General features: G+C 33.1%; 1 protein-coding gene across 1 annotated transcript in view; it reads right to left on the bottom strand.

Moving 5' to 3' along the window:
- The window catches only part of Arl8 (ADP-ribosylation factor-like protein 8), a 48,967-nt gene extending 38,100 nt beyond the window's left edge, over positions 1-10,867 (bottom strand). Inside the window, exon 1 of the mRNA XM_085808002.1 lies at positions 10,630-10,867. Coding sequence (XP_085664128.1) covers positions 10,630-10,752 — 123 coding nt within the window. The 5' untranslated portion in view covers positions 10,753-10,867. The remainder of the gene's footprint in view (positions 1-10,629) is intronic.
- Between the last annotated feature and the right edge of the window lie 4,758 nt (positions 10,868-15,625).

Here is a 15,625-nt window from a genome sequence, read left to right on the forward strand (position 1 = left end):
AAGTATTATTTTTAATACCCACTCAAAGGTCAGTTTTTCTTTAAAATTCCTCCACGATGGCATCTCTCTCTTTAGGCAGATAGCCCTTGCTTGCGTTACTCTATTTAATAAAAACTTAATCTGACCTATGTGCCTAATTACAAATATTTTAACATACATAATTTTATATTTACATTTAGCCATCAAGTTTCAAACTTTTAAAATCTTCTAGAAAATAAATTTTGGCAGATCTCTTTTAGCAATTTTCTTAAAATCTATATTTTTGTAGTGCAACAGCTTAGAATTTTATAAAACAAATTCATAATCAAAATCGCTGTTGTTAGTTATCGAAAAATAACCAAGATGTGATTTTTGCGTAAATGTCAGTAAACTATACAAATTGCTATTATCCATCACACTATGAATGTTTCTTTCATGCGAGAGTGTACCTTTTTCGATTTCTATGGAACTGTCGTGTGTCGAAATACTATCAGAATCTTGTCAAGCGAGCTTCTGAATGTAAACAAAGAACACCCCGTCTGGTGACACAAGCTTCAAAGCAGTGCTTCACTTCTAGCGCAGAATGGCCCCTCCTCCCTTTCCTACCTCCATGGAGTGAACATGTTCCCTTAGCAAGGCTGGGAATTTAGCATAAAAATACAAATGGAATTTACGTTTTGAATTATGGGTTTGTATACTAAATAATTCGACATTTTTAATGACTTAAATAAATTCATTCTATTATTAATACCTGAAATATATCACTTACTAATTTTCAATAAACAGTATAAAATGGTACATGATTAAATAATCCTTTCTTTTCTAACTTTTAAAACTAAAATATTCTAAAAAACAGTTTTTGAGCTTCTGTTTCATTATGCATATATTTTGGAAAAGAACTGAATTTAAATTAGCAACACTTACATAATTGGACTGAGTGAATCAAAGCCCATGCTGGGCATTACAGAAATGAAACTGCAGACAGTTTAGCCAAAGAGCAATGCAGATATTCAAGTCATATCCCATGGCCTATTTCTTATCTAAAGAAATGTCTGAGATTGAAGGCCACTAGAAAATGGCAAGAGGAACGGGACTAGGGCTCAACTGGTCGACGAACGCAGTATATAACATATTGTATGTGGACACTGACCATATCATTTCCAACCCTAAGCTCGTCCGATTTATCACTGGCCATGGTCCATTTCAGCAATATTTTGCAAAACGCGGACTCAGCCATACCGAGTTCTGCTGCTGCGGAGACATTGGGTCCCCAGAGCATTACCTGACCACTTGTCCATTGACATCTGATCTTTATATTCAGCTGCCAAGTACCAACAGGCAGGCTTTCTGCAAATTTATCATAAAGCAGAGACATCTGATTACAAAGATTGTCAATTTAATTCACAAACTGTCCGCGCTGAGGGCATGGACTTATATCAGACAGCGTGAATTCTGCTGCCATAAACATATGCTCCGTATGGATTATATGCAAATTTGTATCAGTAATATAACAGTCTTACATCAGTAGCAGTATTAATCAGTATTGTGTCATTATTAATACCAGTAAAGTATTGCATCAGTACTGTAACAGTTAAATATTGTATATGCATATTTGTATCAGTAATGTTACAGTCGTACATGAGTAAAGTATTGTATCAGTATTATATCAGGCCTTCATCCATAGTGTATCAGTCATATTTGCATCAGTAATATACCAGTAATGTGTCGATAATGCATATATGATGTGTTAATTTGCATTAGCTTGAGTCTTTGTAACGTGTTATTTCGTGGTTTTATTTACCGACTTGGGCTGATCTTTACAATATGGTAACTGGTAGTTTGGCGACATTTTGGAGGCGATAAAGGTTACTACCTGGGACTTTGGTAATAATGTGAGCAGTACTCAGTTCCGATTACGCATTATTTTGTGTGAGGGAAATGAGAGATCATGTGATATGTCATGTGATATTAATGGACGAATTACGGTTCTTTAATCGGAAAAGGGGGGAAATCAGGAAAAAATCTGGAAATTTTGTATTTGCCTTTATTCTGTGTTCTGTGAAACAGTGTTCGTTAATTTTTGGATCCCATGGCCCTAACTAAAGTGAATTCGAAATGGGTATTTAGTGGGATTGAAAGGCGTAGTAATAAGTGTTTCTTTAAGGTTGTGCGAGATAGAAGTGAAGATGTTTTATTAAGTTATTTATTTTACTTGGTACCTTGGTGTGAACTATAAGTATGATTTTAAAGATCCTGAAACAGAAATAAGAAAAGTTTATTGGACACGTAATCAAGATTCTGAAGAAGAATAGGTAAGTTAGTATTTTTAATTATTTGAGGATATTACTTTTATGCATTGTTCTAAATGTAAGGTGGAAGTAAAGTAATTTGCGTAAACATGCATGGAAATAATTTAAATATTTGACACTAAGTATTTGTAACCATTTGTAATGAAGTAAAGGTATGAATTAGTTAGTGACGTTTGTAATATAATAGATAATGTAGAGGTAAAAGTTTTTGGATATTTTATTTATTTTATACGGGGAAATGTTCATATTTGGAAAGGGTATGTACTTTTTCGCGATGAGGTAATTTCATATGTGTTCTTTTTACCGGGTTTAAAGATCCAGAAAATTGTTATGCATTTTCGTGAAATTTTTCCAATTTATGAGAAAAAAGCAGTGTACATGGATATAGTGAAGAGTGTGCGCAATGCCATTTTTGTGCAATTCTGGGATGTTTTTTTAAGTAACAATAAGTCGACGTGTACATGGTTTAGTGATATTTTAATTAAATGATAGTTATTTTGTGAATTTTATGTTTGTAGGAATTTGGTATACGTTTAAGTTGAAGTAAACGTGCATGGAAATAATTTAAATATTTGACACTAAGTATTTGTAATGCTTGCGGTATGAATTCGTTGGTGACGTGTATAATATAATAGATGATTTAGAGGTAAAAGCTTTTGGATATTTTATTTATTTTATATGTGGAAATGTTCATATTTGGAAAGGGTATAAACTTTTTCACGATCAGGTAATTTCATATATGTTCTTTTTACCGGGTTTAAAGATTCAGAAAATTGTCATGTATTTTCGTGAAATTTTTCTAATTTATGAGAAAAAAGCAGTGTACATGGATATAGTGAAGAGTGTGCGCAATGAAATTTTTGTGCAATTCTGGGATGTTTTTTTAAGTAAAAATAAGTCGGCGTTTATATGGTTTATGTGTATGTGTTATTTTGAAAAACGCATAAGGAGTATGGTATTGTGCACTTTTTCCCAATTTTGCAGTGAATATTTGTCATGATTAAGCAGTTTTGTTAGATAAAATTTCTAGCATAAGTGTAATTCGGCTAGTAGATTGTTGGAAGAAGTGTTCAGTAGATAAAAAGAAAAGAAACATGTCGTTACTTCGTGAAGACAAAATGGCGGCGGGGAAAAAAATAGAGGGTTGCTGTAGGAGAGTTGGTCAGCAAATTTTCGCCAAAAAAAATGCCAAGTTACCATAATGTAAAGATCAACCCCGACTTGTACAAAATCATTCCCATTTACAATTAATCACTATTAATCAGTATTGTCTGAGTATTAATACAAGTAAAAGTACTGTATGAGTATTAATACAAGTAAAAGTATTGTATGAGTATTAATATCAGTAAAGTATTGTACGAGTATTAACATCAGTAAAGTATTGTATGAGTATTAATATTAGTAAAGTATTGTATATGCATATTGCTCATGCATATATTCCATGAGCAATATAACAGTCTTACATCAGTGAAGTATTGTATCAGTATTATATCAGTTATATTTCATCAGTAATGTAATAGTAGAACATTGATCTGCGATATTTTAATTCGCAATATTTCAAGTCTGCAACGTATTATTTCGTGGATTTATTTACCGACTTGTGCAAAATCATTCCCATTTAATCAGTATTAATAATCAGTGTCATATCAATGAATCAGTATTAATCAGTGTTAGTATCAGTATTATATCAGCCTTTTATCAGTTCTGCATGTGTCATATTTGCATCAGTAATGTACCAGTAATGTATCTTGAATATTAACCCTTAGCGCTTCGTTGCAGAACCATCCGTCATTTGTTCCGCAACTCTGCAGGCTCCGCTACAGAGCCCAATGTTTTTAGCATGATTAGGCTTAAGATGTTACGGAATCGTCAGTGTTGGCAATTGTTATCTGTAGTTAAAATGTGCTCACTCTCGCTACTGAACGATTGAAACATTATTTGACCAATTTTATGGTTAGCAACATGGAGAAAAATAATTATAATGATGAGAATGTAGAGTTTAGTGATAGTGAAGATGTGTTTGATTTTTCATTGTTAGAAGATATTGTGGAAGACAATGTTGATTATAATTCTCACACTTCAAGTAGTGGTTCCGAAATTATACTACGAAAGAGACGACGAATGGTAGTTATTGAAAGTGAAAGCGAAGAGTCGCCAGAAGACTTAGATGAATGGCGCAATGTAACGGAAGAATTGGATATTCCAGATAGAATACATTTTAGTGTATCGCCAAAGGTCATTAGACCACAAATTCCTACAAATATTGCACAGCCGACACAATATTTCAAACTATTTTTCAAAAACAAACTGGTAAATGAAATTATAAAAGAAACCAAAAATTACGCACAAAATGTTCTAAAGAATAAAGAAATATCTAGTAATTCTATTTGGAAAACGTGGTGTGCGGTGGAAGAGGATGATTTTTGGGCTTTTATTGGAGTTATTATCAATATGGGTACGATACAGCTGGCAAATATGCAGGACTATTGGTCAGTTAAGGCGAATAGTCACATCCCTTTTTTCGGTAAAATATTTACAAGAAAGAGATTTATGCAGCTATTCAGGATGCTGCATTCTGCTGCGAAAATGTGCCGGAGTTGCTGGTAGGCAGTGGTACAAAAACGTGTGGAGCGTTAAGGGTTAATCTGTAACATGTTATTTTGTATGTCTTGTCATGCACGTTGAATACCTTTCAGGTGGCATTATCAATTTTAAAGGGGTGCTATAGATAGTGGTCGATGTGGTGCTATACTAATTAACCGTTTGGTAAGAGGATAGTGCCCACATCCTCCGTTCTCTCTCTCTCCTTTTTTACCGACAGTAAACTTCTAATTGCTGTCATTTTAGCTCTAGTGTACAAAGCATTCTTATTTACTTATTTTAAAGTATTTGAATTTAAGTAATATTTTTATGCTTTTAAATGTTGGTATGATAGTTTTTAATTCAATATTCAATTTAAGTAATATTTTAATCCAATTAAAGGTTGGCACAATGTTTTTACAGCGGTGTTTTTATTCTATTTCTGATAAAATCCTAGGAGAGCCCACACCCTTGGCGACGAACTGGGAAAGTGGAGAATTCACGCGGTTCTCAAAATCGCCAACTTGAAAATAACAAGTCAAAGAATTGTACAAACTCGGTATCCATATACACATTGACCTATTTTCACTTAAAAAAACATCCCAAAACTGCACAAACTTGGCATTGCACACTCTTTTGACTTTGTCTATGTACACATCGATGTGCACCATGTAAGTGGGCGTGCCAAGGGTGTGGGCTCTGTTAGGATCCAACCCTATTTCTTTGCTATATGAAAGTAATAATTTAACCTTACTTTAGTGTTTTATACTCGTAGTAAATGTATTTATTTACATTTGCCTGCCATCTTAAAAAACGTTTTCAACAAAAAATGAATGCATTATTTTTAATGATATTTATTTTTTTAATGTTTTGAATACTTTATTATGCATAAAATACGTAAAAACCGCATTTTTCAAGATGGCTAACAATTGTAAAAACCGTGCCAACAACTGTGCCAAAATAAATCACCAAAAATCTACCAAAGAGGCACCAAAACATTTCACGAACAAATGAACTTAAAAAAATGAATGCACACATTCAATAGATTGGTTAAACAAATTTTAAAATTGCTGTGGTATAATGCAATTAAAAGTTTTGAGTTGAAAAAGCTTCAGATGATACTGAAGCTGCTGAACTATTTGCAGATAAATTAATTGAACTCATTAATAGTGAAACGTTACCTCCAGAACAAATTTACATTGCTGATGAAACTGGTCTTTTTTGGCAATATGCACCGTGAAATACCTTGGCAACTTCTAGAGAAAGGGTTCCAATTGGTGCCAAGATTCCAAAGCTAGACTAACAGTTTTAGCAGGCACAAATGTTACAGGAATGCACAAGTGTAAACTTTCGTATTCGGAAAAAATACCTGACCTTGAGCAAGAAGTGAAGATTTTCCACGTTATATATCATGCAAATAAAAGAGCACAGATGACAATGTACGACTGGTTTGAAAATAATTTCATACCCGAGGCTCAGCAAAATTTGAATTCGGTTCGTTTACCTAACAAAACAAAAATTGTCCTGATTGCAGATAACTGTTTGGCTCATATTTCACTTAAAAGTTCTAATGAAAGATAATATATCCATGTTATTCCTTCCTCCAAACTGTATGTCCATCATTCAGCCTATGGATATCGGAATAGTGCTTGTGCTGAAGTGCAAATATAAAGTCACAGTTTTAAAAATCCATCTTAAATTTCTTGAATAATGGTAAGACTATTCAAGAAATTTTGACATATTTTAACATAAAATCTGCTGTGTAGAGCATCAAAAGATTGCAGTAGGTTGTGCCTCCAGATACTTTAAAATAATGCTTGGCATAATTTATGACCAGCTACCATATTTCACGGTGAGGATGGTGAAGATGATAGCTGCGAATTTAAAGGTTTTCAGATATCGCAAACCACAGGTGAAATTTTCCAATTAATGGATTTTATAATGAAATGTGGAGAAGTGGTTACAAATGAAGATGATAAAACAAAGTTTTTCCATTATGATGACAATGCTTCAATCATCAATCAATGCATGCCAAAATCTGTACTGCGATTCTAGATCCAGAAAATACCGATAGTGAAGAAAGTGACAGAGAAGTAAATTTCTTCGTCTTCGATTGACAAGTTGGTCAGAATTCTCGAAACAGCAATTACATAACCTGAACAGTGGAACTTTGTAACTGACCAAGAGATTATGTCTGTCTATAGAATTGAAGAGAAAGTATTAGAACAAAAAACGAAGCAACTCGAATAATTTACATTCAAAGAAATGTAGGTAAAAGTTTACAATTGGGTGCTCCTTGTTTTTGGCGATTCTTTTTTTATGCCAAGATCGGCAACAGGAAGGTAAAATTTCAAGATGGCCACTACACAAAACTAAAATAAAAAGTCAAAGAATTGCACAAACTCTGTGTCCATGAACATATCGATCTGTTTTCACTTTAAAAAAAATTCCAGAATTGCACAAACTAGGCATTGCACATTGCCTTAAATTTGTCCATGTACACATTAATCTATTTTCATTAAAAAAAAAAAAAAAAAAAATCAGGAAGCTACAACAAAATTAAAACTATCATGGTAACCAGAAATGAGGTTTCATCGATAAAATAAAAAATTTAAAAAATTATCGTTAATCAAAGGGGCACCCAATTCTACACTAGAGTCGAAATAATAAATAGGTTGATCTTTACATTACGGTAACTGGTAGTTTGGCGACATTTTGGACGCGATAAAGGTTACTACCTGGGACTTTGGTAATAATGTGAGCAGTACTGAGTTCCGATTACGCATTATTTTGTGTGGGGGAAATGAGAGATCATGGGATATGTCATGTGATATTAATGGACGAATTACGGTTCTTTAATCGGAAAAGGGGGGGAAATCGGGAAAAAATTTGGAAATTTTGTATTTGGCTTTATTCTGTGTTGTGTGAAATAGTGTTTGTGAATTTTTGGATCCCATGGCCGTAAGTAAAGTGAATTCGAAATGGGTATTTAGTGATATTGAAAAGGATAGTAAGAAATGTTTTTTAAGGTTGTGTGAGAGAGAAATAAACATGTTTTATTATGTTATTTATTTTACCTGGTATCTTGCTTTGAAAGATAAGTATGATTTTAAAGATTCTGAAAGAGAATGAAGAAAAGTGTATCCGCCACGTAATGAAGATTTTGAAGGAGATTAGGTAAGTTAGTATTTTTAATTATTTTTATGCATTGTTGGAAATGTAAGGTGGAAAGGAATTTGGTATTATTGGGAAAATTGTTATTAGCAATGATTTAGTTTAAAGTAATTAGGATTGTAAGGTAATTTTTATTAATTGAATGTATGTGCTCATGTATATTTTAAGTGGTGTTTTTGAATTTAATTATATTTTAATGAAATGATAGTTATTTTGTGAATTTTATACTTGTAGGAATTTGGTGTATGTTTAAGTTGAAATAAATGTGCATGGAAATAATTTAAATATTTGATAATAAATATTTGTAATGCTTCATGTATGAATTCGTTGGTGACGTGTATAATGTAATAGATGATTTAGAGGTAAAAGTTTTTGGATATTTTATTTATTTTATATGTGGAAATGTTCATATTTGTAAAGGGTAAATACTTTTTCGCGATCATGTAATTTCATATATGTTCTTTTTACCGGGTTTAAAGATTGAGAAAATTGTCATGTATTTTCGTGAAATTTTTTTAATTTATGAGATAAAAGCAGTGTACATGGATATAGTGAAGAGTGTGCGGAATGCCATTTTTGTGCAATTCTGGGATTTTTTTTAAGTAAAAATAAGTCGACGTGTACATGGTTCAGTGATATTTTAATGAAATGATAGTTATTTTGTGAATTTTATGCTTGTAGGAATTTGGTTTACGTTTAAGTTGAAATAAACGTGCATGGAAATAATTTAAATATTTGATACTAAATATTTGTAATGCTTCATGTATGAATTCGTTGGTGACGTGTATAATGTAATAGATGATTTAGAGGTAAAAGTTTTTGGATATTTTATTTATTTTATATGTGGAAATGTTCATATTTGTAAAGGGTAAATACTTTTTCGCGATCAGGTAATTTCATATATGTTCTTTTTACCGGGTTTAAAGATTGAGAAAATTGTCATGTATTTTCGTGAAATTTTTCGAATTTATGAGAAAAAAGCAGTGTACATGGATATAGTGAAGAGTGTGCGCAATGCCATTTTTGTGCAATTCTGGGATGTTTTTTTTAAGTAAAAATAAGTCGGCGTGTACATGGTTTATGTGTATGTGTTATTTTGAAAAACGCGTAAGGTGTATGGTATTGTGCACTTTTTCCGAATTTTGCAGTGAATATTTGTCATGATTAAGCAGTTTTGTTTAATAAAATTTCTAGCATAAGTGTAATTCGGCTAGTAGATTGTTGGAAGAAGTGTTCAGTAGATAAGAAGAAAAGAAACAAGTCTTTACTTCGTGAAGACAAAATGGCGGCGGGGAAAAAAAAAATAGAGGGTTGCTGTAGGGGAGTTGGTCGCCAAATTTTCGCCAAAAAATCGCCAAGTTACCGTAATGTAAAGATCAACCAATAAATAAAATAAATAAATATTAAGTTTTTTTTCCTTGTAAATTTTGATACCCTTCAGATCATAAATGCTTCATGATTTCATATTTTTAATTTTATAATTTCTACTTGCGTAGATTTAAAGAATCTTACTAGATTTAAACTGATTACATAATATACGGAAAAATCCCAAATTGCCGAAGTCCCGATGAGTTCAGATCTCGAACATCGTACTGTATTGTAATGGAAGCTATGAAAATAGTTCTCTTAAACATAAATAACATTCATAATGATGAAATAAAATTAATATAAATACATCATTTTTCTAATGCCTGAGAATACAAAGCATATTATCTAAAAGTGTGAATGATCTTGAATGGATATCCATGTAACTGGTACGAGAACACTTATGTATACAAAAGTGTACATATGCTTCTAATATTTACGAACAGAGAGAAAAAAGGAAACAAAATGGTTTTCACATTTATGAAAAGAAATGCTAGTCCACATAAATAAGACTTCTGGGGAAGGCTGTTAATATAGCTTATAAACTATTTTCTCAACATGAATTTTTATAGATGGTAATTTTCAGTATGTTTCTTTCTTACTGGGGGATCATGACTTAGCAGCAAACATTATCACTGGTGCGAAATCTAACTACATGGCGGCAATCCGGGGAAAAGTGCAGAATCACCCTCTGCTTGAGGAGATTAAATTGCTGTTTTGGATTCGAAATGTATACCATTTCTGAATAGCACACCATTTCTCATATATTTCTCCTTTATTTTAGAATCTAGAATAAAATATTTAAAATAAATATACATTAATACATCAGTTTGAATGAGTACTTTTTATATCACATTTACTCAAAAATACGACTTCCCTTCCCACAAATATAAAGCCCTCCCTACATTTTAGGATAAATTGTAAGAAATAAAGTAGGTGAATATTAATTTTGCGTTGCAGTGATTTTGGGTTTATTAAAAGCAGTGACTACACAATATATTAAAATATGAGGAAATATGCTTGGAGCTAAAATTTTGCTTCCATGTTAGTTTTGTTTCCTCATTAGGCCTTTAAACAAACTACTGTAACACATATTTCAGACCAAAAATTATTACATTCATACGGAAGACAGCTTTATTTATCATGCGACTATATAATACACCTAGTCAATGGTTCACAAAATTATAATGAGTATTTCTAGCAGACGCAAAACAAAACTTACCGATATCACATTGACGAAAGTAGTTTTTCCGGAATACTGTAGGCCCACTAAAGTCAACTCCATTTCTTCTTTCCAAAACAAACTCTTTATCCAGTCTAAGAATCTATTAATTAAGGCAAGCATGTTTCCTTTCGATTTTCTTGAACTCGATAACAACACAGCACGCTGTAAATAAAAAAGACACTTTCTCAGAAATTCCAATGACGTTTCCGTTTTACACAGCTTACTAGATGATTCACAGCCGCCTCCCTTATCCGAACGATAAGATGATAATCCTTTCGTTTTAAATGAAGGCTTGGAATATAGCATAGACTGCTTAATGAATTGAAAGTGAAAAAATATTGTGTAATTGGTGAAGAGATAATTAATCGATAAAGGCTTAATATATGTTGGAAGAGTAAAGATTATCAATCTTTATACCTGCAGGAGTTCCAGGAAAGCGTGACTATCATGATTTTGAGGAGGGTGATAGCCCAAAATATCTCAGGCTACATAAGCGGCATCAGACTTTAGGAGCGAAACTTAGCTCCTAATAAGTATAGATTTCTTTATGGATGTAAATTTCCTGTCCCTTTCTTATATTGCAAGCACCTGTCCAGCACGCATTTACCAGTCTGATACTTTGTATTCGTGAAAGCGTTTTAAACGTTTTTACGGAATTTAAGGGCGTGCCAGTATCTGGATATCATCTCTTTTAGAGTGGACATCTGGTTTAAAAAATTCGCGCAGACTGTAACAAAGCTCATAAGATAGGCATTCATAAGCGTAGTTCATAAAAACGCGAGATCGCTGTATTAAGTTTCTCAATTCCTTATCTTGCGCCAAATATTTAAAATTGTAAAAAGGAAACAAAAACGAAATGTATGTATGTGGTATCTGAATAAATCCTGCTTAAGTTATTTGTAAGAAAAGTCAGAAAAATTAATGCTACAAGCAAAATGTTAACAATTGGATACTTAAGAAATGATGCAGAAAAGGGACTGTTGTGTTCTCAATGATGAAACTCCAGAGTTGGGAGCTTTGCAGCCAATAATGTTCAACGAGATCCGAAACTAGTTTCAGTCTTTAAATAGATATCTTCCATGTTGTGATAAATCAAGGGCTACGGCTCTGCTTTCTACTATACGGTGCAGTCTCTGCTCTCCTAAATTCTACCTCCAAGTGCCGTCAAAATTTTGCCCATCCTACTTTCCGTTGCAATTTTCTTTTTGATTGGCTAACACAGTAAAAAATATTACGATGAAACTTGAAGGGACATGTGAGTACAGAAATGACGTTTCCTCCAGTATTGCATATGGCCCCCTTCTTTTTAGAAATGGGGATCAGGGAACCTCTTTTCTCTTTATGCTAAGTTTCTGGCTGATACCCCAATTAGAGGATAGCGAAAAACTTTTTCTTCAATTAGAGGGATAACTACCACCTTGGAATATCAACGTGGGATATTTCTTAAATAAAAAGATTCCTTAAAAATGTATTGTACAGTCTGAAGAGCATAAACTACCTTTCATAAAGTAGTCATTCTGGTGTCTGTTTTGGAACCTATGTGACCTCTTTCTTCGGCTCTACATGAAAAACAAAGCATTTATGGTTACCTTATGATTTAGATATACTCATTAATTATCTTAGCTACTATTTTCTGTAAGATGTAATAAAAAGTGGCATACAATATCCTCATTATATTTTTAATATATTCTTTAAATTCCATTCTTGTTTTGAAATAACCCTATACAGTATTAGCACTGATTACTATTGCAGTTATTATTTACTTTTGTAAATTCTATCTAAAATTTCAGAGGAAGAATTTAATGAAGGGTTTCGAGCGCATTCCGAACAAAGGTAATACAAAAGCACCGGGAAGGTAGAAGCGGTATAGATGGCCTAAATAATTTATTCAGCGTCGCCTTAATTGATATATTCAGTAACGAAGATGGTTATTACATCGTTTGAAGTTGGTTCAAATCCCAGAGAAGATAATAATGTTTGTAAATGTATAGTATCTTTGCAGCATAGAGGTACTTGAAATCCACGGAGCTCGAATATCCTTAAAAAGATTGGTGGAAGTGGAAAAGAAAGTATAAGTATAATTAAAGAATAAAAAGTAAAAAGTCTAATCAAACTGAAAAAAATAATTAGGAACTAATATTCTGAACGGGAACTTGATAAAATTCAATTTTGCATCTCCTGTAGAGACCATTTGAGACCTCTTGTAAGAGACCGCCACTTCATTTGCTGGAAGACACGTGATGTAATCGCTTTGTATATAATACGAAACATATGCAAGCAAATGTTTCGGATCCTTTAACACGGTCCCCTTTCTCACGCCTTAAATAGTAGGAATGGCCGATTGTGCGATTGCTGGTTATTGGTACCACCCTGATCTGCATAATAGTCGCCGATGCTGGTTTCGAATCCGGGTTTCGAATCTCCGAAAGATAACGTTGTTTTTCAAATACATAATTTCTGTGCGGCATCGAGGGCACTTATGGTACTGCAAAGCTGAGAATCCTGTCAAGTGGTTTGGGAGTATGGAAAGAGGTGTGTTAGACTTTCGAATCCATCTAGGGAAATTCTGGTGTTCCATTCCACTTCTATCTGCGCCTGTTGTGAGAGTATTCCTAATGAAAGCTGTCGTGGGATAATGTTCGATCTGATTTATAATCTTCCTATTTCGACTGATTGGATTTTCTCATGGACAAGTTAAGTACAGTTATGTATGCTTTAGTATATATTTAACATTTTGTACACAGTAATAAAAAGTTTGAGTTATAGTGATTAGGAATTTGTATTTTTAAAACAGTCTTTGTAAAAAGTGAGACCTCCTCCCAAAATAAACAACTTTCAGTGAATATACAAGTCAGATCTGGTAGTTTTGTCTGTATGATGATATTAAATATTTATCACAGAAACAAGATATTTTAATTGTTTCATCATACTGCTGAACGTTTTGTTTTTGCGCAAGAAAGTGCAGTAAACTTTATCTGACCAAGAACACATAGAAATAACATTTTTCAGTTACAAACTGGGGGATTCAATATCTCCTCAAGACCCACAGTTCTTATAAACGAGTAATTTCATGGATCTAAAGACAGAGATTCAGCTTTGTTTATAACATTTATTGCACCTCTTCATTGAATATGTAAGCTTATAGTAGTAAATTCTGAGATAATTTGGTACAAGTTGTTATATGCCTTTATGAATAGATTTTTAAGGAATCATAAAAAAAATTCTGTGAACGAGAAAAGAAAGAAGACGAAGAAATCATATAACTACATAATACTGTTTTACACTACCTCATAACAAATTTAATGAGTAATCATTCACTTTTTTCTGTGACTGATGATAAAGCATGCAACTCTATCACTGATATTTTATCTATACGGCAATGCAATATTTTCAGTGTAAAAATAAAAGGCGTTTAATTCTTTTGACAGAATGATAAACAGAGAAATAAAGATAAAAAGCTTACAATTTGGAATATTAGGTATTACATAAACGTATAATTTTTTTCGAATGCCTATTGATGTTTGGCAAAGTTCTGATAAAAAAGTAGCAAGCTAGTGGAGGTAATCGAGCTAAACAAAAAAACATTCAAATTCTATTTAGAAGAAAATTTTGGATCATTTGAGGACATACTGAGTTTTTGGCAATTCAAATGACGAAAACATGGCCAGATTCCACCCCTAAATTCTAACGGTAGATGATAATTGATTTAAAGGAAAGCGGGCGAAATACCTTATAAGCTAACTATATGAAAGAGTCACTCCTCAGTCGCATTAAGTGTATCAAATTCAAACTGCAAATGAAAAATTTACTGATGTCGCTCTGTTAGTTGGTTTAACGGTATTTGTTACTTGTACTTACTCACAAAGCTATCAAGAAGAGCTTCGATTTTGAAGGTTAGGTTACGTTACTTGAATATGGCAAAGCACACGACAGCTATCTGACGAGAGGCAGCGATGCTTTCCTGTAGTACTTTCTAAGAGAAACCGGCATGTATTCATGTTAAACCTGCTAAAAACTACAAAAATCAATCATGCAGCCAATATGTTTGCCTGGGATCGAATTTCCAGTATTCAGTGGTCTTAAGCTCTCCATTACTGGGTAGGGCGTTTTCTTAGCAGACTATTGCCAACCAGGAAGCATATCAGGGGCTAAATTATTTAATTTTTTAGATGAGTTAATCTCATCAAATGTAATACTGCGGGAAAAATGTGCAGATATATGCACTGATGGTACAAAAGAAGCGACAGGTCACAATGCTGGAGCCAGACACCGTTTCTGAAGTGATATATAAGGAAAGATGAAAATCTTAGAATTTCGCTAACTGAAGACAGTAGACATGTGGTTACACAGAGATATGACAAATTGCAAATTCCAAACAAAGGAAGGAACTAATATTTAAAATTAGGCTAGACAGCAGTCTTAGTTTGGCATAGATGTTGTATAAAAGCCTACATATTTTAATTACAGATAAGTAGGTATTACAGATAAGTACTTATCTGTAATCAATACAAATTTGCAACGCTTATTGTGCCTTTTTTCCCCAAAATATGAATCGAAATGACATACCTTGACATCGATTATCCATAATTTTGTTAAATATTATTAAGACGTTGAATTTACAGATTAACTCGCTTTTTGATAATATCCCACTGGTGGTTAGATGGATCCCTTGGAATCTCCGATTCCTTTGCTGGAGTGCTTTTTGAACATATAACTTTTAATATCAAAATGATGCTTTATCCGCAGTTCAATTTTTTTGCTTTCAAGAGCTCAAAAAAGTGCGTCTTGAATTGAGCGGGGCTGTAGATGAACATACAAGACAGACAGGTGAGAGCACGTCCGAACACAAGGACGGCTTACATAGACTAATCGGGTATCGTCCGGATCCCGCAACTATCTGAAGCTACATTCCGAAAACAATACAAGGGCAAAGTACATGGCCATACAAGGGCAAAATATAGATTTTTCTGCATGCGAAATTAAACATTTTCCT

This window comes from Stegodyphus dumicola, chromosome X1, assembly GCF_044657685.1.
Source record: "Stegodyphus dumicola isolate Sdum_Otavi_A_Nest chromosome X1, ASM4465768v1".
Taxonomy (NCBI): domain Eukaryota; kingdom Metazoa; phylum Arthropoda; class Arachnida; order Araneae; family Eresidae; genus Stegodyphus; species Stegodyphus dumicola.